The 25,928-nt window shown below is 37.8% G+C and overlaps 3 protein-coding genes across 3 annotated transcripts; 2 read left to right on the top strand and 1 right to left on the bottom strand.

Annotated features, from left to right (window-relative positions):
* The first annotated feature begins 4,891 nt into the window (after positions 1-4,891).
* LOC134748865 (uncharacterized) lies at positions 4,892-10,342 on the top strand. The gene is made up of 4 exons (XM_063683689.1): positions 4,892-5,240; positions 7,193-7,683; positions 8,586-8,696; positions 10,141-10,342. Exons 1-4 carry the CDS (start codon positions 4,977-4,979, stop codon positions 10,319-10,321), a joined length of 1,047 nt encoding a protein of 348 aa, XP_063539759.1. The 5' UTR covers positions 4,892-4,976; the 3' UTR covers positions 10,322-10,342.
* A 4,485-nt stretch (positions 10,343-14,827) lies between these two features.
* Positions 14,828-20,398, bottom strand: LOC134748832 (uncharacterized). Its single transcript, XM_063683642.1, has 4 exons — positions 20,250-20,398; positions 19,322-19,548; positions 16,457-16,573; positions 14,828-15,013 (listed from the first exon to the last, which is right to left on the bottom strand). The coding sequence occupies exons 1-4, from the start codon at positions 20,388-20,390 to the stop codon at positions 14,857-14,859; spliced, it is 642 nt and encodes a 213-aa protein (XP_063539712.1). The 5' UTR covers positions 20,391-20,398; the 3' UTR covers positions 14,828-14,856.
* A 2,064-nt stretch (positions 20,399-22,462) lies between these two features.
* LOC134749049 (uncharacterized) lies at positions 22,463-25,928 on the top strand. Its single transcript, XM_063683955.1, has 5 exons — positions 22,463-22,467; positions 23,023-23,161; positions 23,851-24,071; positions 24,482-24,589; positions 25,518-25,928. The coding sequence occupies exons 1-5, from the start codon at positions 22,463-22,465 to the stop codon at positions 25,693-25,695; spliced, it is 651 nt and encodes a 216-aa protein (XP_063540025.1). The 3' UTR covers positions 25,696-25,928.

Below are 25,928 nucleotides of genomic sequence, written 5' to 3'. Positions count from 1 at the left end.
ACTACAACAATAATCATAGGGTTAACGTCTATAACGTTAACGTCTCCTCTGCCACTGTTAACGTGTGTTGGAGTACTTATCGAGACAAACCTAGGTTTTACAAAAAAAAGAGTACCAATGGCGGACTTAATGCCTTAAGGCATTCTCTACCAGTCAACCTAAACAATAACAGTTCAGTGCAGGATTGTAGAGAGTGGATATAAGAATAAACACAAGCCTTTCAATTAAGAAGATAAGATAAATGAAATAAAACTATGAAAACGGATTATATCGCGTATATTGAATTTATAATACATCCCGACGTTTCGAACCCTTTACAGCGTTCGTGGTCAACGGGTGACTGAGGAAAAATTACAAAGTGCAAAAATACCCACATACTAAAATAATGAACAATCATAGACTACAAACTTTAAGGCTGGTTGTACATGCAAAATCGGTTCATAAGGCTAGTTATACACTACAATTATTTTCAAGTAAAGATATATATATACGCGATAAAAAAAACCGGGTCTCCTCCGGTCCGGGTCTTCTCGGGTCCGTGGTGTAGGGTTGGAGCCGACGTAGTTAGTAGTAGTACAACCAGCCTTAAAGTTTGTAGTCTATGATTGTTCATTATTTTAGTATGTGGGTATTTTTGCACTTTGTAATTTTTCCTCAGTCACCCGTTGACCACGAACGCTGTAAAGGGTTCGAAACGTCGGGATGTATTATAAATTCAATATACGCGATATAATCCGTTTTCATAGTTTTATTTCATGAGTAAACTATCGCGGTAACCGAAGACAATATTAAGATAAGATAAAGATAAAAGATATTTATTCGTGACGATCACAACACAAGTACGAACATGTACAGACAACAACAGCAAGAAAAGAAGGGATCATCAAGTGTGCATCACGAAATGGACCCAACTCTGCATGCGCTGGTCTTCTGTAGGGCCCATTCGGTGATGCCACGACAGATAACACACAAAGATACATATTAAAACATTACAAAAATACACACAAGGAATAATTACAAACATATTAACCAAACCAAAAAGCGGTTCTTACTTACCTAAAGTTCAAATTAAAATATTTGCTTTAGACGTAATAAAAATCATATACAAACGAAAAAATTACCAAGGCCTCCACTACTCCTCCTCTTTTTCCTTTGTTTATGATATTTATTTCGTTTATAGTTTAAATAGTGATTACTTGTAAAAAATACATAAATTAAAATATTTTCATAAGAAAGTAATTTAATTTGTTTTTTAGAGTATTTGCCTTTGGCTTACAGCATACAATAACGCAATAGTCAGAAAACCCCTTAATATATTATCTTCTACAATCACTATTAATTAGTTACCATAAAAACCTACAAACAAACATCATGAATATAATATAATTTATAAGCAATGGAAACTTTTTTAAACGAGTCAGTAAATTCCATACTCGCATTTAAGCTAACTATAGGTAATTGTTATAATTCATATGTGCTAGCTTTTAAAAGTCAATGGAATGCCCGGAGCGACTCGGAGAGGGAATATTTGAAACGCGGCTCCGGATCCGATTCAACAACGATCTACGAAAACTTTTTTAACAGCAAAAAATATTGAATTAAGGGAATAAATATTTCGTTAGTATATTCTTTTATGAATGGATCAAACGAGGTACATAAAGAACACTAAACATTTTCAAAGTGTGTGTATCAATATAGGAAGGAGCTTTGGAATAGGGCACAGCATGGCTGGTTGTTGTAGGAAGGTTTTAAGTATTTTTATTTTTACAGTAAATATGGTGTTACTTTCTCGCTCTAGTGCGTAAAGTGCACTTTTTGTGCATATGTTGAAAGTTTAAAGGGCCATATGTACTGTAAAACGTTGTACGATACATGCGCGAATAGGTAATTCGCAACTCCCTGCGGTCGTGTTTTAGTTTATCGCCACTCGTTTCGAATTTCCTCTTCTCTGCACTTGTATCGTAAATAACAATTTTTGTTACTGCCTTTTACTCGTATTGCCTGATAATTACGCAATAGAATATATTATGTTTTGTGAGCAAAATTACAAAAATCTTATAAATTAGTAATTGGTCAGTAGGCTCATTACCCTAAAGTGTTTTTTAACGTTAAACCAAAGGTACCTTATGAGATGAATAGGTATGAAGGTCATACTAAAACACTGTTATTCTGATTAGCCGAGATGTATTAAACAACAAAAAAAGTTTGCGGTCTCAGACTTGGTCCCATAGTACTTTATTAAGGTATTACAAATTTATTTACATACAAGATATATACAGTGGTACTACGTAAACGAAATTAATAACTAGCTTAAATCTAAAATAGGCCCTTGAGGCATTGTACCAAGGATGCTGGCGGCATTTCCCCGCTGTATCGCAATGCTGATACGTTGTGCGAGAAAGCCGCCAGCTCCTCGGTCACCAGTTACGTCAACCAGACGCTTCGCGATTTGTGCAAACAACTTATGCGCGCTGGGACCATAGTTAGAATTCATCAATATGACCTAAGTACATCGTATTCAAAGTACGTGCAGTATTTATAGCAAAACGTTGAATAAACCCTGTACAAAGAATAATTTTAAAGGAAATAATTCAAACATTTTCTGAATGCGTTCCAAACAGCCCGACGTATCGTGAAATTCGATGGATCACGATAGAAATGCATCTCGATGCTCAGTTCACTGAACAACGCTGTGAATGTACCGTGCACTTGTATCTTGAGAGCGGTATTGTTTTGATAGAATCCTCAAGCTTCTAAGTGGTTATGGTGCAGTGGGTTCAGGTCCTTCTCTCAACGTAGCTCGCACGGAATCGCGGATAATAGAATATATTATTATTGAATTGTTATTTTTAACAAAAAAAAACCGGACAAATGCAAGTCGGACTCGCCCACCGAGGGTTCCGTACTTTTTAGTATTTGTTGTTATAGCGACAACGGAAATACATCATCTGTGAAAATTTTTACTGTCTATCACGGTTCATGAGATACAGCCCGGTGACAGACAGACATATAGACAGACGGACAGCGGAGTCTTAGTAATAGGGTCCCGTTTTTACCCTTTAGGTACGGAACCGTAAACAAGGGATCGATGAGGTCGATCAAAAATAACATAAAGTACGCATTTTTAGAAGCAATTTTCATGCTTTTGTGCAACAAAATAAGTAGACAAAATTTTAATGGTGCATTTTATATTCGTGACATATTTTCTATAGAGCGAAAGTTGTTTAATCAGGTTTAGAATCAATGAAGATAATAGAGAAAGGCCTCAAGATTTCTATTCGAAACTCATCGAAACAATTCTAATGAACCGTGAATGAACCCAAACGCAACTACCCTATGGCCACCTCCTGTGTTGAATTTTGGAAAGTGGGTCTAATCTAATTTACCTTGCAAGATTAGATCCGAACAAACACAAACAAACACTGCAAGTTAAATAAAAGCTTGTAAATAAGTGCTATGATTTTTCAAAAACAGCTGGCTGAACGCGCACGCGCTTATGCCTCCTCCGAGCTTCCGACATCATACCGCCGCACCGCATCAAAGGCGCTCTCTTTCCGCTCGCAGGCCAATTTATCGGAATGAAGGGCCATAATATAATGGGATTCTGTGGCTGCAGCTCTCCATGCTCAATAAATGTGCTCGACATGCAGCGTTCTAATTTACAATTTATTTCGCTTTGCGATTCAAAAAGGAACGTCGAATACTTATTGACGACAAAATTGAATTACATTTTAGTTTACCGTTTAATATCTTTAGTTATTTAGTTTGCAAATTATTAAAGGTATATTATGCTCAACTGAATATCTATATGCCATACCAAATTATTAGTATTTACTATATTTTGAAATTATATATTTTTGAAATAGTTATATATTTTTGAAGCGCTGGTGGCCTAGCGGTAAGAGCGTGCGACTTTCAATCCGGAGGTCGCGGGTTCAAACCCCCGGCTCGTACCAATGAGTTTTTCGGAACTTATGTACGGAATATCATTTGATATCTATACCAGTCGCTTTTTGGTGAAGGAAAACATCGTGAGGAAACCGGACTAATCCTAACAAGGCCTAGTTTCCCCCTCTGGGTTGGAAGGTCAGATGGCAATCGCTTTCGTAAAAACTAGTGCCTACGCCAATTCTTAGGATTAGTTGTCAAGCGGACCCGAGGCTCCTATGAGCCGTGGCAAAATGCCGGGATAACGCGAGGAAGATGATGATATTTTTGAAATAGTAGATTGTGTGAGCAAAATGACATATTTACGGCGAGAGCGTACAATTGAATCCTACACGAAGCGAAATATTCTATAACATAATCCCGAGAGTAGCGAGGGATTCTCAAGTAGAATCCTGAGCGTAGTGAGGGATTCAAGTGTGTTACGTCCAAGATGGAAATAATTTTGCTACCATGTGACACATATTGCTTTTCACATCACCTATGAGGTAATTATAATGTTTTAAAATATTATTTATGCTAAAAAAATAATGCGCAAAAAAATGTAAAAATAGTGTCCTAGAACAGAAAAGTGTTACTTTGATCCCTCCTAGCAGGGAAGCAAAAGCCCTTTTTCTAATTGGTGACGTGAAAAGTGTTTTGCTTTATGTAGCAGTCACTCTTAGGTAAGACACCCATATATAGGTTCCATTTTTCGGGTTGGGTAACTTGCATTGCATAGGTACATCATATTGAAGAAAATAATTATTAAATGTAAATAAAGTCTCAACTTAGACACCTTCACTAATAACTGGCCGGAAATAGCTCAACAACGGGAGTCATGGAAATCTAAGGGAGAGGCCCTTGCCCAGCAGTGGGATACTACAGGTTATTAAAAAAAAAAAAAAGTCTCAAATCCGCATTTTATGCTATTGCCACGGGACGTTAATAAGCTGATAAAGTTGATTAAATAATCTGGAAAAACCACCCTAATTTGACTTAATAACCAGTTAATACTAATTCCACTAAGCTAACTTGGCCAGTTCAAAGGGATGGCTAGGAGACAGGCATGCGAGCCTAATTGCCTGCTCGCTCAGGTAACGCTAATGTGGCACATGCCGGAATCACTGAGAAAACATAACGGTTCATTAGTCACAAAGAGCAAATACTACATTTATTTTATTTCCCGCCGTGCTCCGCGAAAGACGCACATGATGCTGCTAACACTAATCCTCCTAAATGTTCTCGCGACTCTGGAAGCACACAGACAGAGGAGGTACCTCGTGTACCCCGACGGCGGCCCGACCCGAGCGCAGGTATTTCTTCCCCTATTCGAAATCGCGCATGCAAATTTACATAACGTAGCTGATTTAACTCCGGCAAATGATGTTTTCTTTGCACACCGGATCGGGCTTAACGAAGCAGTGTTTTTTTCTTGTTGGTGAATTTAAATGCAATTAAGTTGCTCGCTTTGCCCTGCTTTTTGAAGTGTTGCGAGGAATTTGTTTAGTCGAGGTTTTTTCGTTTGCTTCGTTTAATTCTTGACGTCGTTCTGGTGAGTGGAGAATTTATAATTTAATCTGATTGAATGAAAAAGTGTTACAAAGTAGGTAGTTGACAAATTCCCTACTCCATAGGTAGCGATCCCTTAAATTGATCAATAGTGTCAGGAATAGGATATTGACAACTACCTGTTTGGTAGAGAATCACTGTTTTTCAAGCCGTAACAAGCGAAGTTGCCCGTGGTGTACAATAAATAAATATTATAAAACAATCTTACACAAACCAATCTATTCCCATAGCAATCAATAATGTTCTAAGAACAAATTAAATTACTGTCTTTGTTGTGTCAATAAAGAAGTACATAAATGAAAAAAAAGATTAAATAATTTAATTTGTGTTATTTCAAGTAGACCCACTACTATTTAAACTATTAACCGAAATAAATGGCATCAGAATCTGTCATCTGTCGCGTAATAGAACGCTGGTTCGATTCCAGCTCTGGGCACTGAAGGCCTTGGTCATTTTTTTCCTTTGTATATGACATTTATTTCAGTTTTCCAGTAATGTTGAGCCAATGTACGGTAAATGTACTCTCATGAAAATCATTTATTTCCCCAAAAAATTTTTTGTGCTTGTGTTTATTTTAAGTTTCATAAATACATAATCATTTTTGAAAAGATTAGCTATCTACATCACCTCCACTCTAAGCTACTAAAATATCTATGAATAAAAAAAGAATATAGATACATAATCATAATTAATTAGCTCCATTAACCTAATCACGTCAGTTTCAATACGCGGCGATACCCGAGTCCCCACGGGCTGTCATTCATCGACAAATGGCTGGATATCATTAGGCCGTGATCGAGTACCTATATCTAATTTCATAAGTGCCCTCTCCTCAAGGGCCTCCGAAGCAAAAGCGTTGCCGAAAAGTGCCCCAGAATAAGGAACGATATTATAAGCCCGTTTCAGTTATAAGTTTTTTTTTATTAGTAAAAGGTAAGCATTTGACCGCAATCTCACGATGGTAAGTGCCGATGCAGCCTAAGATGGAACATGCTTACCTAAAAGATGTCTATTCACTCTCGATTTAAAGAGATCCAAGTTACAGTGGACTAGGAATAGATTTACAGGAATTGAATTCCACTCCTTAGCCGTTCGATTGTATCGCTTTTGTATTTTTTAACATAATATCCTCTTTCTTTGTGTAAATATCTTTTTGGCTAAACGTGCTCGACTGTTTACCTGGTAAAGTAGGGCAAGTTTTTGTAATATGGAAAGCTAGAAATTATAACCGTGTTTTTGTTGGGCGACTATTAATTGGGTCTTGGTACAATGCCTCAAGGGCCTATTTTAGATTCAAGCTAGTTATTAATTTGGTTTACGTAGTACCACAAATATCTTGTATGTAAATAAATATTTCGATTTACCTAATTGGAACTTTGTGTTTGTTTTATATTTACGTCTGCAATCAAGAAAGTTAAATATATTTTGATAACATGTTTATATTTAATGCTTTTAATTTTCATTACCTACTTGGAAAAATCAAGCATTATGTGTATGGCATTAAAATAATTAATTTTATTCAGAAGTGTAAGAGAAACCACATTTATTATTTTATTATTCGATACTGTGAACATATTAAAACGGGTCACTTACGTTTCGAATCTAAAAGTATTTTAATATATTTAAAAATCATAATATTTGTTGTGTATTTTATAGGTACTTGATGAATTAAAAACATATGAACTTTTTGTTTCAGTTTATCATCGGTTTAGGTATTCCAATTGATCTCAAGGAGCAGGCGGTGACAGTCGGGACTGTCATTAAATTCCAATATTACCTTCCCTCGAACAGTACCGAGTACACTAGCAGAATTTACGGATTTGTCGATACTGTTTCCAGAGACATGGATGGAAATAGTAATACTGGAGACGAAGAAGATTCAGAATCTAGGAAAATAGCTGTTGATGATGACGATGATAAAGAAGAATCTCAAGATGATGTTAACGATAGCGAAGAAAGTAAAGATTCTCAAGAAGATTCTTTAGTTGATATCACTTTTAATGATAGAAGAAAAAGATCGTTAATATACTCTGAAGGTGGCGCAGTCCAAGATAAAAATGTGTTAACTTTAGACGAAGCTATTAGCCGACAGGAGCTCATAGACCAGAAGGCGAGAGAAGAGGAGAAAGAGCCAGAGAGAATGAACAGATGGGACTTTTACAAAATTATTGAACATATGTCAGAAAGGTAAACTTTTCCGTGCATTTCTCTGTTTTAGGCTGGCTTTCCACTGAAGGGGAGATGAGAGTAGACGAGAGGAAACGTGCGGGAATCTAGAGATATCATTGGTTGTAATCCAGCAGAGAGGAAAAGACAACCATGCTATTGCCGCACGTCTTCCTCATCTCCTCCTCAGTGGAAAAGTAGCCTTATCAACGGTTGCTTTTAAAAATCGTGTCCAATTGACACATTTAAGTGCTAATTTTTCATTTTCATTTCTAGAGCGAACAGTTACTAGACTATTTTTACACGCGTGCCACTAAACAGTCGATTTCATACCGCAATTATTTTAAGTATTTAAGGTACACACTTTATGTTACTTTTAAGTGCCACTTGCACCATTCCACTAACCCGGGGTTAACCGGTTAAACCTGGAGTTACCATGGTTAACAGTACAATTTGACACTGGGTTAACGGTTTAACCGCATAACCCCGGATCAGTGGGATGGTACATGTGGCGCTAAAGGTATTTATTAAAATACTCATAAATTTAATAATAATTAACATAAGGCATGTCATTGCTTATTGCAATATCCTGAAAGTTTCTAAATATATGCAGTTTTATTCTCTCATAATAATTTGTAATATTCACTTAAAATTAAAATATTCTTGGGTATGTGGTATTTTCTATAAAAAGGGACCTTATTGTCGATGGCGCTTACGCCGCACAGCGTCGCGCGGCATTGTATTTATATCGGAGCATCATTTATAATGGCGTAAGCGCCATCGACAATAAGGTCCCTTTTTATAGAAAATACCACATATAATCACTTCATAAACCTCTCCCCCATCCCTTGGAATTCAAGAAAATGAGTGAAGTAATACAGTATAATAAAACATTCATTTTAAATAAATTCCATGTTTTACAGATATGGATACTCGGGTCGCCCATGCTTGCTACGCACTATCTGCGAGGCGGCTGAGGTCCCGTTCACGTACGAACATGGCCTGTTGGGTGAAATTGCACATATTCTGTTTACGTGAGTAATAGCTTGCCTATTGGCTATATTAGTGTTAATGTGTGTGAAGTCTTTGTGTGCGTGTGTGCATTTAACTAGATGACGATCGAATTCCGCAGCTGTACGACTGCCGCAGTATAATTGCATTGCAGCGCGACATTACTGCCGCAAATGTCAAAAATATTGTAGGCAGGCAGTATTGTCGCGCTGCAATAATGTTGCAGTCGACTGTATTACTGCCAGGAAATGTCAAAATGCCAATTTATCGGGAAATTTAGATGAAATTTAACGTTTCCTCATTCCTACTCTGTCGAAAATAGTCGGCCTAGGTATGGACACAATGTATGGACTGACGTTTATCTGACATGGCTATTTTGACGTTACGTATACATTTGACGTTCCCCTCCCCCGAAAAATTGGCAGACAGCAAATTACAGACAAGGCGTCTCCGTTGGTTATATACTCCAAGTTCCAAAACGATATTGCTGCCCCGATATTCGATATTTGCGGCAGTAATGTCGCGCTACAATACTGCGGCAGTAATTCAGCTGCGTTCGGAATCTGAACGTCACATTAACAGCAGCAGAATATCTTCGTTAGATTTTTTAATTATTAAGTAAAAGAGATTCTAAATATTTTTATGGATTTTATTTTTCGCTCTAGTCGTCTTAAACATGTGCTAATATTGATACCAGAGCACGCGAAAGATTCCAAAACGTCTCAAAATTTGCATCCAATTATTTTGCTACTCACATGAGACCACAAGGATAAAATGCAACTTTCTCATCAGGTTTTGAAGAATAAATAGAGCCGAAAGATTTCTGTGTGGGCTGCTAGTGTCACATACACCAATTGTATTCTGTTGGTTGCTTGACATAATTATAACTCACAATATTGCCGGAAATAAACACTTTATTGCTACTAAAATACTTTAACTATAGAAGCGCGATATTATGAATGATATTGCTAATGAGGACACGCGTGGTAGGTTCTAATGATGAACTTGTACTGACTCGTATTTTATTGCTTTACGCAATTGTAAGTAATTTCGCTGAGATGGCAATGTGCGGTATATATGTCGGCGGCAGATCCTAAAATCGGGCATATCGAGATATTCCTACGCATATCATGAAACGCCGCCATTTCATGATCTGACTAGCGACTACCAGCCATATCGTTCAAACCTCAACGTTTGACGATTTGCTTGGCGACGTTTGGCAAATAAGTAGGGTGTGATATTCCTAGACAGATCATGTAACGCCGGCATTTCATGATCTGCCTAGCGACCACCAGCCATATCGTGCACACCTCAAGGGATGATATTCCTAGGCAGATCATGAAACGCCGGCATTTCATGATCTGCCTAGCGACCACTAGCCATATCGTGCAAAGTGAAAGGGTTTCAAGTGGAACCGTACAGTTTCGAAGAATACGGGGACGAAAACAATGTATTGTTTGTTTTCAGGCCTTCCACAACGTCAGACGAGCTGTCCCATCACACGGACAACGAATACCACGCCGCTGAGCGTCTCGGCCGCGGCGCGGACGGCAACTGCGAGTCGCTGTTCCCGGAATGTGAATCCTCAGTGTTGGAGACTTTTACGGAAATTGGCGTTGATACACTGCATAAATTTGGATTGTATTGATTATAGAAGAGACTTAATAGAATTTTATTTGTTTCATTTAAAAATCAGAGTTTGGATTGTAACTACACCACCATTACTGCAGCATTATTGCAGCGAGACATTACTGCCGATTGTATTACTATCGCAAATGTCAAAATCGACGTTGATGCTAAGATCATTTACATTTGCGAAACCAATGCAGTCGGCAGCAATACTGCAAGAAACGTTAAAATGTTATTTATTAAAAAAAAAATACATTGAGGTAGCTAAGTACTAAAATATCTTTAGCCTCGTGTTGTCAGGCTCGCTGTCCCATCACACGGACAACGAATACCACGCCGCTGAGCGTCTTGGCCGCGGCGCGGACGGCAACTGCGAGTCCCTGTTCCCGGAATGTGAATCCTCAGTGTTGGAGACTTTTACGGAAATTGGCGTTGATACATTGCATAAATTCGGACTGTATTAATTAAATTGCTAAGATATTCAATATAAGTTTATTCGTATTGCTCCCTGCACCCTAAATGGCTGACTAATCACAGCACATCAGCATCACCTCCATTTCCTTCGCATATATATAACTTTTCTAAGTACTGAATCCAGTCAGTTTCCTACCGACTTCCAACCACACCGCGTCTTACCGTTTCCGTGCCGTAGCCCGGGCCTTCAAGGACAATAATTACGTTTTAATTTAGTTAGTTTATCTACGCACATATCGTATTAGTGCTTTAAAATGCGTTCAGAAACCGTAGGAAATGACCAGCATTATTACAACCAATTTTACTATGAGAACTTTTTTTTCTGTGGTAGTAGGTAAAATCTGTACTATGTTATTACATTATAGATTTTTGTAAGGTTATGAGTTTAAATTTGGAACAGCTGTCGGAACTCAAGTGGGTCTCTATTCTAGTATCCATAGATATTAAAACAGTTGTTATCGATACGAAACGTCAATTCAGTATGTTTCTTTAATATAAACCGCACGACATTTAATCTCAAGTGACATGAGAATAGGGACATCACTCGTTTGTATATAATAAAAATTAAAAAAACATTCGACTTGACGGAGGATCGAATTTCCGCCAATACTGTTGTCATTTTGTTTGTTAGTTTTTTGTTGTTGCGAAAGTAGAATTGTGAAAAGTTGTTTGTAATTTACATTTTAGTTGATAATAGTAGTTTGTTTCTGTATTTGTTTAAATTTATTTTTTATTGAATTATTTTAATATCTATCCCATCTTAGAGTACTTATGATATGTATGTAGATAAAGTAGATTATGCAACTGTACATAACTAGGCCTTAAAACACTCGTGTGATTCTATTATGAGACTCGCTTACGTTCGTTTCATAAAACCACACTTGTGTTTTAAGGACTCTCATTATGTATCAGTTGCATAAACTACTATTTTATAACTGACCTTCGCGGTTTTTGATGATATATACCTATATATAAGTGGGAGGCAAACCTATCGCATAGTGGCAAGCAATTAATTTTGCTAATGGATGCCCGCAACACCAGAGGGTTTTTAAGTGCGTTGCCGACCATTGAGATAAGATAAGTAGGTAAGGGAGTACGCTCTTTCATTACAGCATTTATAAAAGAATTATTCGGTTTCATTATAACAGTATCATTTAACGAAATAAAAAAAACCGTGCGGATTTAATGTAGGGACAGCCATGTTGGTAGTGTAAATACGTAATGCAAAATACAATACAGGAATATACTTTCAGTCCCACTTCGTACCTACCATTGTCGCAATCTATATGAGCGCCGCCATAGATATCATAAATATCGTAATATTATCACTTGACTGTGACAATTGACAAGGTACTAAGGGTCTTATGTGAAACAAACCCTAAGTAGCATAAGTAGAATCGCCGGATTATTCGATGGATAGCACAAACGCGATTCTTCCTATTCGTGATTCCCATACAATATAGATTCCACACAACTACAGTTTACTACATTCGTAATTCTACACAGTCTATATTTTGACGCAATCGGGATTATTCCTATTCGCGATTCTACACAACATGAGTTTATCGCAACTGCAGTTTACTCCATTCTTAATTCTACAGTGTCTAATTACGAATGGAGTTAACTGCGGTTGCGTTGAACCCATACTGTACAGAATTAGGAATAGGAAGAATCCCGAGTGCGTGAAAATATCGACTGTGTAGAATTACGAATGGAGTAAACTGCAGTTGCGATAAACTCATTTTGTGTAGAATCGTGAATAGGAAGAATCCCGATTTCGTCAAAATATAGACTGTGTAGAAATTGTAGAATTACGAATGTAGTGAACTGCATTTGTGTGGAATCCATATTGTATGGGAATCACGAATAGGAAGAATCGCGTTTGTGATATCCATCGTATAATCCACAAATCTGAACTAATTTAATCTGTTAGAACCTATTTAAACTATAAAGTGAAATAAATGTCATATACGAAGGAAAAAATGACCGAAGCCTCCAGTGTCCAGAACCCATGGAGCCCATGGCCAGGGGGCGCCACAAGCCTTCGGGAATTGTCATATACTTGGAAATTTCGACCCATGCCACCGTGACCGGATAGCCGAGCGGTTCAGGCACCTGTCCGGTAAACGGGGTACGCTGGTTCGTTTCGAGCTCTGGACACTGGAGGCTTTGGTCATTTTTTTTCGTATATGATATTTATTTCAGTTTATAATTTAATCTGTACTCAAAACCACCGTCTTTTTAGCCATTAACAAAACATAGAATTTTTTCGGCTTCATAGTTCTTCAAGTACGTTTTATTACTTTTACAAATGATAAATGATATAAAATTTTGTTTATAAAAAAATATTCTTTGTTGGAGTTTGAGACAGTTGAAAAATATTTAGACAGACAGGGACAAATAGTGTCTCATTTAATCGAATTGTGTCTAACCTACTCTTCAGAGAATAACAGTTCATATCTTTACTGTACTGCGTAACAACTTGGTGGTAGAAGATACGGACTGTAGTAGTTCATCAACATAAGTTTATTATTTATTAGTATTAGGTACTCGGCGTATTACTAAGGCGGAAATGAGACATGCATGGGAATCAACCAAAAAACTATACTTCTATTCTTCGCGTTATTGGTTGATACCCACACGAGTATCTTCGCTCATCTCCGCCTTAGTGGAAAGGCAGCCTTATCCTTCGAAACTTGACAGACACAATGAAAAGATTTACTAGTAAATAAATACATTTAATTTTATAAAAGTATGAAATATGGCACCAATCAATCAAGCATTGTCTTAACTGAAGCGACTATCGGAAGATCGCGTGGCGGGCACTTCTGGATGAGACTGCCCAGGACCGGGATAAGTGCTACACAAAGAGAGGCGAATGCTTGATAGGGAGCGATAGGAGGCTGAAATGAGTCAATATAACAAACGTTTATCTAAAATTAAATAAAATTACGGCTGATATATGGGAATATTTCTATACACTATTTAAGTTTCAATTGGCGTTTTCTATAAACAATTGTCACTTAGCAAGGCAGGAGGTCTACCACATACATCGAAATTCGAAGATCTCTCCTTATAACAGTAATGGAGTTACTATAATCATGATAAAAATGAAGAAGATTCACAATTATTGACATTTGGAGTTGTTTCCGATAGGCGTAAGTAAAGCCTAAAGTAATTCCACACTGTTTGACAAATACAAAATATGAGTCGTGACTATACTCTGATTTGTAATTAGATTCCAAAAAACTAACTTCACTCAGATCCTTTTTCTTTCGTAATAATGGAAAATATGTAAAGAAGTAAACTCAAATTTCCCTTTTACATACTCTAGCATTTAAAATAAATATAGATGTATCATTTTAGCTTTGTTTAGTTTCTTAAAACATACGGAAAAGAGAAAAAGTGAGGTTAGTTTTATGGAATCTAATTACAAATCAGAGTATAGGGCAATAATACAGGAATTCGGGAATTCCGAGATACCGGATTTTTACGATATTTCAGTACCTAAATGACGTTTCAATCATTTATAAAAAAGCGGACAAGTGCGAGTCGGACTCGCCCACCGAGGGTTCTGTACTTTTTAGTATTTGTTGATATAGCGGCAACAGAAATTCATTTGTGAGAATTTCAACTGTCTAGCTACCACGGTTCATGAGATACAGCCTGCTGACAGACAGACGGACAGTGGAGTCTTAGTAATAGGGTCCCGTTTTTACCCTTTGGGTATGGAACCCTAAAAGTGATGAAATTACGACGAAAACTGTAAACATTATGAAAAAAAATGACGGCTATTGGTACAGAAAATAAAATATTTGGCTCATTTTACATTGAAAATAGCTTTTTTTACGATCATCTTCGATACCGGTATAAATTCCGGAAATACCAGTATTGAGGGCTAATATTCATGCCTATTGAGAATCGTCCGATATTGGATGCCCTAGGGCTTATAGGCAATATTAGGGCATACAATGCAAATATAGGCATGGCAATATAGGGCAAAGCGTCGCGTCACGACTAGTAGTAGTCGTGACGCGACGCTATAGGCGCTTCAGTAGGACAACGAGCCGTAGGTCGTTGTTATGGAGATTCAAACACTTTAGTAAACATATCGAGGAGTGAAATAGAAGTACACTGGAACATTCTAGAACAGTCCCGAAGTTTCTGCCCGTGTTCGAACGCCTGCACGTATGGAGATGCTTCGTCGCATGGATGCTCTGCGATGTCGTTTGAGGGACTGAAAAGAGAAAATGCGTGCTGTTAAAATTATTAAATTAAAATGCTGTCGTTGGAAAAATCCAGTAGAAAATATTTTTGGCATGAGGAAGCGAGCACTGAATATTGGTGCGATAATGAAGTGGTAGTTAAAAGAGAAAAAATCACTAACGTCATGAGTCATGACAGAAACTGCAGTATTAGAATAACATAATGGCAGAAATAGGCTTGAATTTCGTTACTTTGAATATTATTCCTGTTATCCTAAACATTGTAGCGAAAAAACATTCAAAGTAACAAGTAAGTAGAACATTCAAAGTAACGAGTAAGTAAGTAGTAAGTAGTTACAGCAGTAAGGGACATAAGTCTCTTTAGATGAATTTACTGACACAATCGCAAGGACACTTAACCAAAGCCCAAGACAACATGGATAGGTCTTGTAAAAAGAACCTTAGAGAAAAAATAATACCACCAGAGACGACCCAGGACAGAGACGATCCTGGCGACGCCGTATAAGGAAAGCCGACCCCAAGTAAATGGGATAAGGCTAGGAAGAAAAAGAATCGCAAAGACACTTAAATTATGCATAGGTTTTCACATTTTGACGATTCGAGTTATGTCTCTTTTGCGATCTACGTACGAGTAGAGTCAGTAGCAGTAGAAAACATAATATGGGATACCAAAGATCGTGCAAAATGAACACGGAAAAGTTGCAAAGCGAACCAGGATTCCAAGTTCTAAACAGTTAAAAAAATTATATGATTATGTTAAGACTAGAGCGGATGCCCACGACTTCGTTCGCGTGAGTTTTTATATTGATTGTTATAATTCTGCATGAACTTTATGCAGCAAAAAAAAACAGTTGAAAACAGGTGACATTTATACCATAATGTCTTGCTTCTAAGTTTGAACTCCCTCAACCGAAAAAAAAAATCTGGACACAAACTGCCAATATCCTCTTAACAGTTTTAGCCCCTTTTTATACTATAATCGGTGGCAAACAAGTGTACAGGCCTTATGGTAAGCTCACTCCAGAGGTGTTACATGCGCGTTGGTGACCCTAACACCCCGCACCCTGGTTGAGCTCTGGCAACCTTACTCACCAGCAGGAACACAACACTATGTGTAGGGTCTAGCATTATTTGGCTACGGTTTTATGTAAGGTGGAGGCACTTCCCCTTTTTTTCCTAGCCTATCTGAGTGGCAGAAGCCTTTGCCCAGCAGTTGGCCCTTGATTTCCATTGCACGACTCCCGATTTGGTGTTTCCTCCGGCCACTTGTTCAGGAAGCTGTCCAGTTCATCTCGCCATCTCCATTTTGGCCTGCCCCGTCCACGTCCCTCTACCGGCACCCACTTGGTGGCTATGCTAGCCCATCTCTCCGGATGCATGCGGTAGACGTGACCGGCCCAGTCCCATTTGAGCCTTACGAGAAGAATAATATATTAGGAAAGAGAGGGACTTACTTAAGGACGTAGCTAGTTATCTCATGCAGCAAGTCGTCCTCGTGGTCAGTGTTGAGTGGCTCGGCTCCCAGCTGGCAAAGGGTTTTCAGCACGCAGGCGGTTCCGTTGTGACCGAAACTAAAAAAAACATTTTATTTTCTTATGCCTTTTTATTTAGTTCACAGCTAAGCATATTTTTATTTAGCCTCTCTGCTTAAGTGAAACTTATTTCCGACACTGGACAGAAAAATAAAGTCTGGAGAACTACCTATTGACCACCAAATGACGACCATTTGTAAAGTTCTTTCAAGTTAATACTCTGTGAGCTGTAGCACCTAGGCTCCGTCAGAAAAAAAAAATCAGACTTCGGACAAATTATCGCAAAACTAAATATGGTATGGAACAGGATAAAAATAATTGAACAATTTTGAACTGCAGATTTGAGTATAATCTGGAAATTTTATTCAAAAATACTGTACATAATACGAGATTAATAAATCTTGTCCTATTTTGAGATATAAATGATTTTTGATGGTATTGCGATGATTTGTCCGATCATTGATAATAATCTTAAAACTAAATCAACAAAAATAGTTCATGGTCCAATAAATGTGACATGAAGGGAACAGTCTGACAGCCTGACACATAAGAAAACATTTTACCCAAGGTGAAACGAACAGGCCAATTCGTACGAACGTACCCTGACATCAAAATTATATCTGAATGATTATCTGATTATTTAGTTCTCGTCTGCCCCGCCCGCGCCAATACATGTAGGACTGAATGACATTTAGTTGTTATTCTGATGTCAGTGGACGTTCAACTTCACAATCAATGTTATTTTTGACCCTCGCTATCGCATATCGCAGACCTGTCAAGAATCGTCAGGTGAACAAGTTTGTCGTAGCTGAGCATTTGCTAGAGTCAGGGCCAAACCAATGGATTGAGCGTCACAACCGTAGAATACTTTCTACAGATCGTGGGTTTTATAGTAGAAAATTTCGTGAAGTCATTGAAATCAACAAACATAGAAATTTCAATCGAGACGAAGGTTTTAAGATCTCTTCCACATGGAACCCAGTCATTAGTAAATGTAAGCGAAAACAAATATGTTAAGTTGAAAAATCGAATATCGTGAGTGTTGTGTGTTGATCCGGTGACATCCCTAGTGCGCAAATCGTTCAAGTTATTAAACAAACAAACGAAAAACTCGCGCGCCTAGAGGATGTTGATGTCAATTTTAGCCAGTCTTCTCTGAGACCACAGGGACAACGCCGTCGGGACGTCGGAGTAAATTAAAAACTTATTTTACTCGTTGTGAATAATAATAAGTAAAAATCGTGAAAGTTTAAATCAGTGTTTTATTTATAACGTTTAGTATGAAACAGGCTTTGTTCGGGTAAACAGTAATAACTTACAGCGCGACATTCGGAAAACAGGAATGACGAGGGCAATTTATGCGCAAATTGCTTTTCAAGCAAACAATTGTCAGAATTCGATAATTCACGCGAGTAAATGGACGGTTTTGGATTTTATATTACGAACGAACGTCTGGCCAAAATGTATCGAATTTTACGATTGAAGATGAAAAAAGTATATGGTATTTAATTTCAAAATGTTAAAATGTAATATTGTCTTCAGTTACCGCGATAGTTACTCATGTAATAAAACTATGAAAACGGATTATATCGCGTATGTTATAAATTCAATATACGCGATATAATCCGTTTTCATAGTATTATTACATTTAAAAATGTAATTTTGATTACAACTGGAGCAGCTTTCTTCATAATTGCACTGCTGCTATGGTCATTGACAGTGATATTGCCAGTTTTCTTATGCTGTGACGCTGTAGCAGTAACGCTATGATTGCACTCATAATCCGAATTCCCTTACGAGTGACATTCGAATGACGTCTGTAGCAGCATCAGAAAAATTCCTATACTGCCCGAATTTTATAAGAATTTTCTTTCTCTTACCCCCGGTCGCCCGTCTATAACTACTTATATATACTATGTCTATGATGGAAATGATAAAATACAGGAGCAAAAAGTTTCAAAATTTAAAGTTTTTTAACTTTCAAAAAGGAAATAAAACTATGAAAACGGATTATATAACGGATTATAATTGTAGTGTATAACTAGCCTTATGAACCGATTTTGCATGTACAACCAGCCTTAAAGTTTATAGTCTATGATTGTTCTTTATTGTAGTATGTGGGTATTTTTGCACTGTAATTTTTCCTCAGTCACCCGTTGACCACGAACGCTGTAAAGGGTTCGAAACGTCGGGATGTATTATAAATTCAATATACACGATATAATCCGTTTTCATAGTTTTATTTCATGAGTAACTATCGCGGTAACCGAAGACAATATTACATTTTAACATTTTGAAATTAAATACCATGTACTTTTTTCATCTTCAATCGTAAAATTCGATACATTTTGGCCAGATGTTCAAAGTAAGTCCTATACCATTCAATTCCTTACATTTTATCCAAAATGATTGTGTAGCAACTAATATGCATAAACGCAATATTTCACCGACAAAATCGCAATTTTACTTATTTTCCATACATTCAAGATCGTTTTCTTAAGGGGCCCACTGACTATCAGTCCGCCGGACGATATCGGCCTGTCAGTTGTTCGGAACTGTCAAATTTTTGTTCTAACTGACAGGCTGATATCGTAAGGCGGACTGCTAGTCAATGGGCCCCTTTATTAGGAGCGTTTCGCGAGTGAAGTACGACTGTCGGAATTTGACTATCATTTCTGACTTTTGTATTGCTTTAATGCAGTGGGTCCCATATAGACTTTTGATCCCAAAAACAAACCCGATCGATTGATACCATTAGTAAAAAATGGTCATCTAGCCTATACTTACTTATTCAACGCATCTTCAACATATTTATAAAAGTGATACAACTTCGCATCATTCTCGTACCCCTCCAACTCTCTCTTCCTCCTGGATTCCCCGTCATATCCAGAGTTGGCCCACAGGATGTCCACAGGAATCTGGGAGCGGTTCCAAGGCAGCTGGAAGTTGGCCTGGATGGCCCAGTTCATGTTAATGGTCTTTATTGGCGTTGGGGTGCCCACGCCTATGTTAACCTAAAAAATAACGATTTAACGTATTCATTTTAATTATAAAATTTCCGGGCCGTAAGTTAAATATTGCAAACGAGAGTAGATTTATAGACTCGAGTTTTCAATATTATATTACGCCCCGAGTTGCACACAATGTTTCTCATCACACTTGCGATACAAAATAGAAGTATAAAGACAAAAAACTGTTAATTGTAATACTAGAAACTTCATAACTCCCTATGGATAACGCTTTTTCTATAGTTCCCGCTAAACCTGCGTGCAATTCCACATTTACTGAGCGAGTGTGATGAAAATAGTTATTTTAAAACACGTATTTAGGTATTTTAAATTGAATATTTCTCGAAATATTTCACTCCATCAAAAGCTCGCGAGCAATCGGTCGCGAAAAGCTGCAGCTGGCAGTCTGCGACGGCCAACGCGTGCTTTCATTAAAGCTACTCGTTATGGAGCAAAACATGTCGAGCAATCTTCGAATAAAAATACAAGTACTGACCCGTTTTAATATATTTAATATGTTTATCGTATTAATTAGATTACTCATACACATTTGAATTTCTTCGCAGATGTATGCAGGTTTCGGTTGTGCCGTCGGAATGTTTTTAAAGTTGCTCAATTTCCACTAGACATCTATTTCAGATCATACTTAATATGATATCTATTCTTTTAACGATACGATAATCGCAACTATTAAAACTATAACTTACTTGAAATAAAGTGCTATTAGGATATAAAAGCTGCCGCCGATATCGATGCACCGTTTCCTCGCCTATCGTCGTCTCTCTCCTACTCATGAAGACTGCCACGCAACATAATACACTGATTATCGACGCATTACTCGTCATCATGATGGTTCTAATGGACTGAATGTGTGGCGAGTGCCGTACGGTGTTCGAAAGTTACTTATTACGTGTAAAAGCGATTGCGATGACGATGGGAGCAATCTATATAGACATAGGTAACTATATCCTAAAAAACCGTTACTCAGAAAAACACTTGTAATAGGACAGACCGTCTTTGACTACCTTGGTTACCTAATACATAGACATTATATTTACTTATATATGTGTAAGTAAAATTCTCGGCACAGTGTGTTACTGTTTCAATGTAACCTATTTTTGTGAGGATAAAAGAAAAACAAAATATAAGGGTGTGTTTCAAAAGGCATGTCTATACTTAGGCCTTTTGAAACACACCCTAAAAGTAGCGTTTATGTCGTTGAAATGTATTAAAAAGAGTTGTCTCTTTATCATCCTCACCAGCCTTTACACAGTCCTTTGAAACTGTTTTTTTGTTTTTTATTTTTTTATTACATAATTATATTCAGCCTAACTGAGGACAGGTCCGATGTTTTCTTTCACTGACATGCAGTTACCCAGTCAAATGTTACAAGCACTTTAATATAATAAGTACCTATATTAATAATTATTTAAAATTTTCGCCTTGCCATCACCTAGGAATATTACTGGTTTATTAAATCCGTTAGCAAATACGACACGTAATAAGGCAGTGTACTCTGTGTCTCGTGACATGCCCCGTGTTGGATTAACAAATTAGTATCCGCTTAAGCATGTGACTGGATATTTGGATGGCGTTGGAAAGGGCGAAGGCACAGTAGGCTGCGGTTTTTGCCACAAATTTTCCAGTAAAAATATTTAATATACACCAAAGACGCCATGCTACTCTGTCCAAAGCCGTTTTTGTCCAGACGACGGCGCCGAGTTCGCTGAGGTCTTTCTGCACTTCGTCTCTCCAGCGGTACCTAGGGCGTCCAGACGACCAACCAAGATCCAAGATCCACTACGGGTCGTCGCGCCACAGCAGTAAGTAAGTAAGTATTTACTATACACAAACGTAGTTCCTCAACGCACTTAGATCGCGCGTAAAAGGAGTCTTTATCTCACCATCTCTGAAGAGTCCTACCTGGATACCTGATTTTGAAGAATCAAATTTGCAGTTTATTGGCTATCTTAGGCAACAGGTACATGTCATACGCATTTAAGCTTTGCGGTGGTTTCAGCTACCCATGAAAGTTACCTATTCCAATTTCTGAGCTTGAATAACATGCAAACCTACCTGTACCTACTTTTTTGTGGCAATAAAGCATTTTTCATTTCATTTTCTTTTCGTTTCATTTCATTTAATTTAATTTCATTTCAAATACCGTATTGTTTTCTACAAAATCTATATCATCACACACGTCATCGCTATCTCATGCGGAGTCCCGAATTCAGAGCTAAAGATGTATACGTACATAGGTAAATCTAGACTAAACCCTCTCAGCATATCGACGTATGGAAAATAACGTATAACGGATTATACGGATACCTTGGGCAGCAGTGTGCACCAATCAGTCCATCCTGGAGGAGCTACTCATAGTTAATAAGCCGGTTGTCATAACATACATGAATCACATGCTCGGATGCTTCGTACTTTTCTCACAACGCTCCTCGAAAAACTTCCGGAGAATTATAATGACGGGCAAAGTTGAAGGCACCAGACCTAAGGGCCTTACCCCTGCTAGAATAGACGGTGGGTACAAATGACTGCATCTATGCAATTAAGACTTTACGGAGGGATCTGGTTGTAAACAGAAGAAGACAAGATTCAAGATTAAAAATACATTATCTTATTCAAGTAGGCCTTCAACTTTGCACTTCAACTGCATTACTGCCGCAAATGTCAAAATCGTAGTCGCCGCAGCTGTAATGCTGGTACAGTGAATACGAACGGTACCTTCAAAGAAATTGCAGATATCGCTTCGTGTCCAGTGTGAACACGTCTTAATAATTGCATTACGAATTAGCCGGCAAATCCGTTGACGCTGCCGAAGCATCGAGCCGTCAATAGGCTTTAGAGGAAAAATTTGACGCGCTTCAATCGGCCGTGAATGGGTGTATTGGGTGTTTTAATCCGAACCATGAGGTCAGTGAATAAATTTTTTGATGTGTGCTTTTGATAATTTTTGATCCTTTCTAACAAACACAAAGTCAAAATGACAAATAAGGACAAACGGTTATCAAGGACTTATTAGACTTGACAGGCGTTCAAGAATAACTCCATTAATCCTTAAACAACAAGCTTTTACCCGCGACTTTGTCTACGTAACGCGTAGTCGTCAAATGAAATTACCCTCCACTCCTCCCTTTATTACTCTAATCTTGTACTAAATGGAACCTCCATTAAACCCATTTAGGGAACGCACGTATTGTACCTAATATCCTTATTCAGTTTATCAAATATATGTGTGACAAATTTAATAGAAATCTGTTCAGCAATTTTTGCGTGAAGGACAAACATTTTATGCTACCCGTAGCTACTATTATTATATGGGTGTATTAGGCCCGAAATAAATGTCAATTTTAATTTTTTTATTATTATGTTTCATGCGTCCCTTTATCTCCTTCACGTCATTTAAAACCTCTTGTAACTACATTATACTCCTAGAAATCTATTTCAAAACCTTTGTATTTATTTCAGGGTATGTATGTGGTTGCTTTGTCTACATTTGACTCTTGCAAACTCAAGTTTAGAAGACAACCTAAAGGAGCTAGACTTTAGAGCAAAACGGCAAATTAATACATTACCTTTAATCTACCCATATGGAGCAACTTATAAGGTAAGCCAATTTTTCCATGAATCATTCCTATATCGTCATAAATGAAGATTTGCCTAAGTAGTTCAGCCTCTCTATATATCTCTCTCTCGATAGAGAGGCAGATAACGAAATTACTATTTTCGTCTTTCGTGCTGGTAGACCTCAGGTGCCAAAATTTAACTTCCTATTTGAATTCGGGCTTCCTAGTTAACCGCCGCGCCGCGTTAGGGTTAGTTAGTTAGTATAAGTACGGCATGTCACTATAAAAAAATCCGATGTGTCTAATGTCTGGCAGACAGATCTTCGGCGCATTTGTGTCTAATTCCCGCTATGCATTGGCATCCGTACGTACAATGTACATACTTAATTTTTCATTCCGGACGGGCTCGAACCCTAGCTCTTACACATCTTACAATAATTCTCTCTAACAATCTCAATGAAATTGCCTTAAGATCAAAGTGGAGAAGACAGTCTTTAAGTTATTTCATGGCTTGTAACTTGAATTTGTGCACATACTCCACTTAGACAAGGTGGGTAAAGCAGAAGGAATGAAGTTATACTTTTAAATGTCTGAACGACGTACGTATACAAACACGAGAGTAGGACTTGCCCAATGACGGCCTTCCCTGCAATAAATTTTATATTCCAGTGTGCCAAACATTATCATTACCTACCTTCATTACTCCATATGTTCAAATTTTTGTTTTCAGCTCATCACCGGCTTCACAGCACCAATAAAGAACGACGACAAAGTGCCGGTGAACTTTCTCTTCAACTTCCAGTACCAGTACTTGCAGTTCACGAACATCACGCAGCTATCGCAGTACTACGCCATCAACACAGTGTCGAGAGAGCAGCGAGATGCTGATGTGGCGGGGAGGAAGGATGAGAGAATTGTGTTTTATAGATCTGTGGCTGAGATGATGGACTCGTAAGAAATTTATTATGTTACTCATAAACTGAATAGACGTCATAAGTATACTTAAGAAAAAGTGACCAAGCCATTCAGTGACGGAGGCCGGGTTAGAATGAGCGGCGGCGACTAATACCCTGAATCTCTAGGCTACACCGTCGCAATTTCTCGGGTATATGCAATCTTAGAAATACTAGATTTCTTTCGACCAACAACTTAGGAAAGCAAAAATGTGTGTGTAATATTCACTAAGCGCGGGGCATCGCGGGCAAACGAGATCCCTAGAAGTCTTTAAGTCTCTTTTCATATTCTTTTCAGACCTGACCAGACCAAAAAAACGTCATTCACAATCACAACCAGCCGCTTGGCCAAATCTACAAATTCACTTAAGTCAGCTGGTCAATGGTATACATACTTAATATTTCCAGGAAAGGTCTGAACGGCCGAGAATGCGTGCTGCGTGCGATCTGCGAAGCGGCGCAGTTCCCAGTAGAGGAAGAGGGCTTCGTTGGGGAGATCCTACACGTATTACTAACGTAAGTGTTAATGGCTTTGTAAGTGAACTTCGTGAACTCCTATGGCTCAGCTATTTTAATGAATTCACAAAAACTTAATCGGCAAAAAAGTTTCATATAATTCTTGAACCTACACACAAAATTTCAGTAGAATCGGTTGAGAAATGTGACATGAGAAAATACCTGGATAGTACCAAACTGAAACGGAGGCGTTTTGCTACGCGTTCGCTCGGACAATCATTTATTTAGCACCGGATATTTTAATAGGTGGATTCTAACAAAATAGTTCCTTAATAGTTAGTTAGTTTTGTCCGTATATCACCTTTTGCTGCGGACTTCATACGCCCGGCAGCACTGTGGTAAACACATTGAGAAATAGATGAAGGGTGTCAATGTGTTTACCACAGTTACCTACCTTAATGTAATTTTTGTAGTTTTTTGTTTAATGATTGTGTTTTTTTATTTATTTATTTAACTTAACATAATTTAACATAAACTTAGAACAGAGTAGGTATGGCCAAGGAATTAGATTTTTGGTACTTCGTACATTGTGACAGTAATAATAAAATTAAATTATATAAGGTGGCACCTTCAGTAAATGGTGGTAAATTAAAAAGTAATACCTTTGTTACTGTTTATATCAAAGCAATCAACGCCTACAAAATCTTTCGTATTTAGCCATAGGTACGAAGCCACCTCTTCATATCTGACATCTATTTCATTTCATTTATTCTCTCATATAATCTTACAGTAATATACCAAATCGCTTACACGGTAAACATTATGCATAATTAATTAACAAATACAAAATTCTGACACAAATAACACCATAAAATTACAAACTACATAGAACAACAACAACAACAACAACAACAACAACAACAACAATGACATGACACGTCAGGGAAATAACACGAACTTATTTCAAAACCTCACACGTTTTTTTCAGGCCAGACTACGGTAAATCTCCTTTCGGAGATCTGAATGAAGACCTGAAGGAAGCCATGGCGCCGTACGTGGACGCAGCAGTGGCCGGACGGCAGATGTTCAGCTGTTCCTACATCTATGGCGGCTGTCCTGAGGGTCAGGGGATCTTGGAGTTCATCTCACAGTTGAGAGACGAGTAGAACCATGATTTGAAAAAGAAGAAGGCTGTTCCGATTCGGGCGTCTTAAAGCATTACAGCTCATGAGAGAGAATAGATTTTATAATCAATAATGAAATATTGTCAGGACCATGAGAATAGGAGGAGCGGTCATCAGATTTTAAAATATACTTCGATCAGTCCGTACTTGACAGTAATAAGTCCTTACCAATCCTCTCGGACGGTGGATCTATAGTCGAATGTGGGGTCCCTTTG

This window comes from Cydia strobilella, chromosome 17 (genome assembly GCF_947568885.1).
Source record: "Cydia strobilella chromosome 17, ilCydStro3.1, whole genome shotgun sequence".
NCBI classification, from domain to species: Eukaryota; Metazoa; Arthropoda; class Insecta; order Lepidoptera; family Tortricidae; genus Cydia; species Cydia strobilella.
Note: the sequence above shows the minus strand (reverse complement) of the source record. Positions and strands in the feature narration are given on the sequence as shown.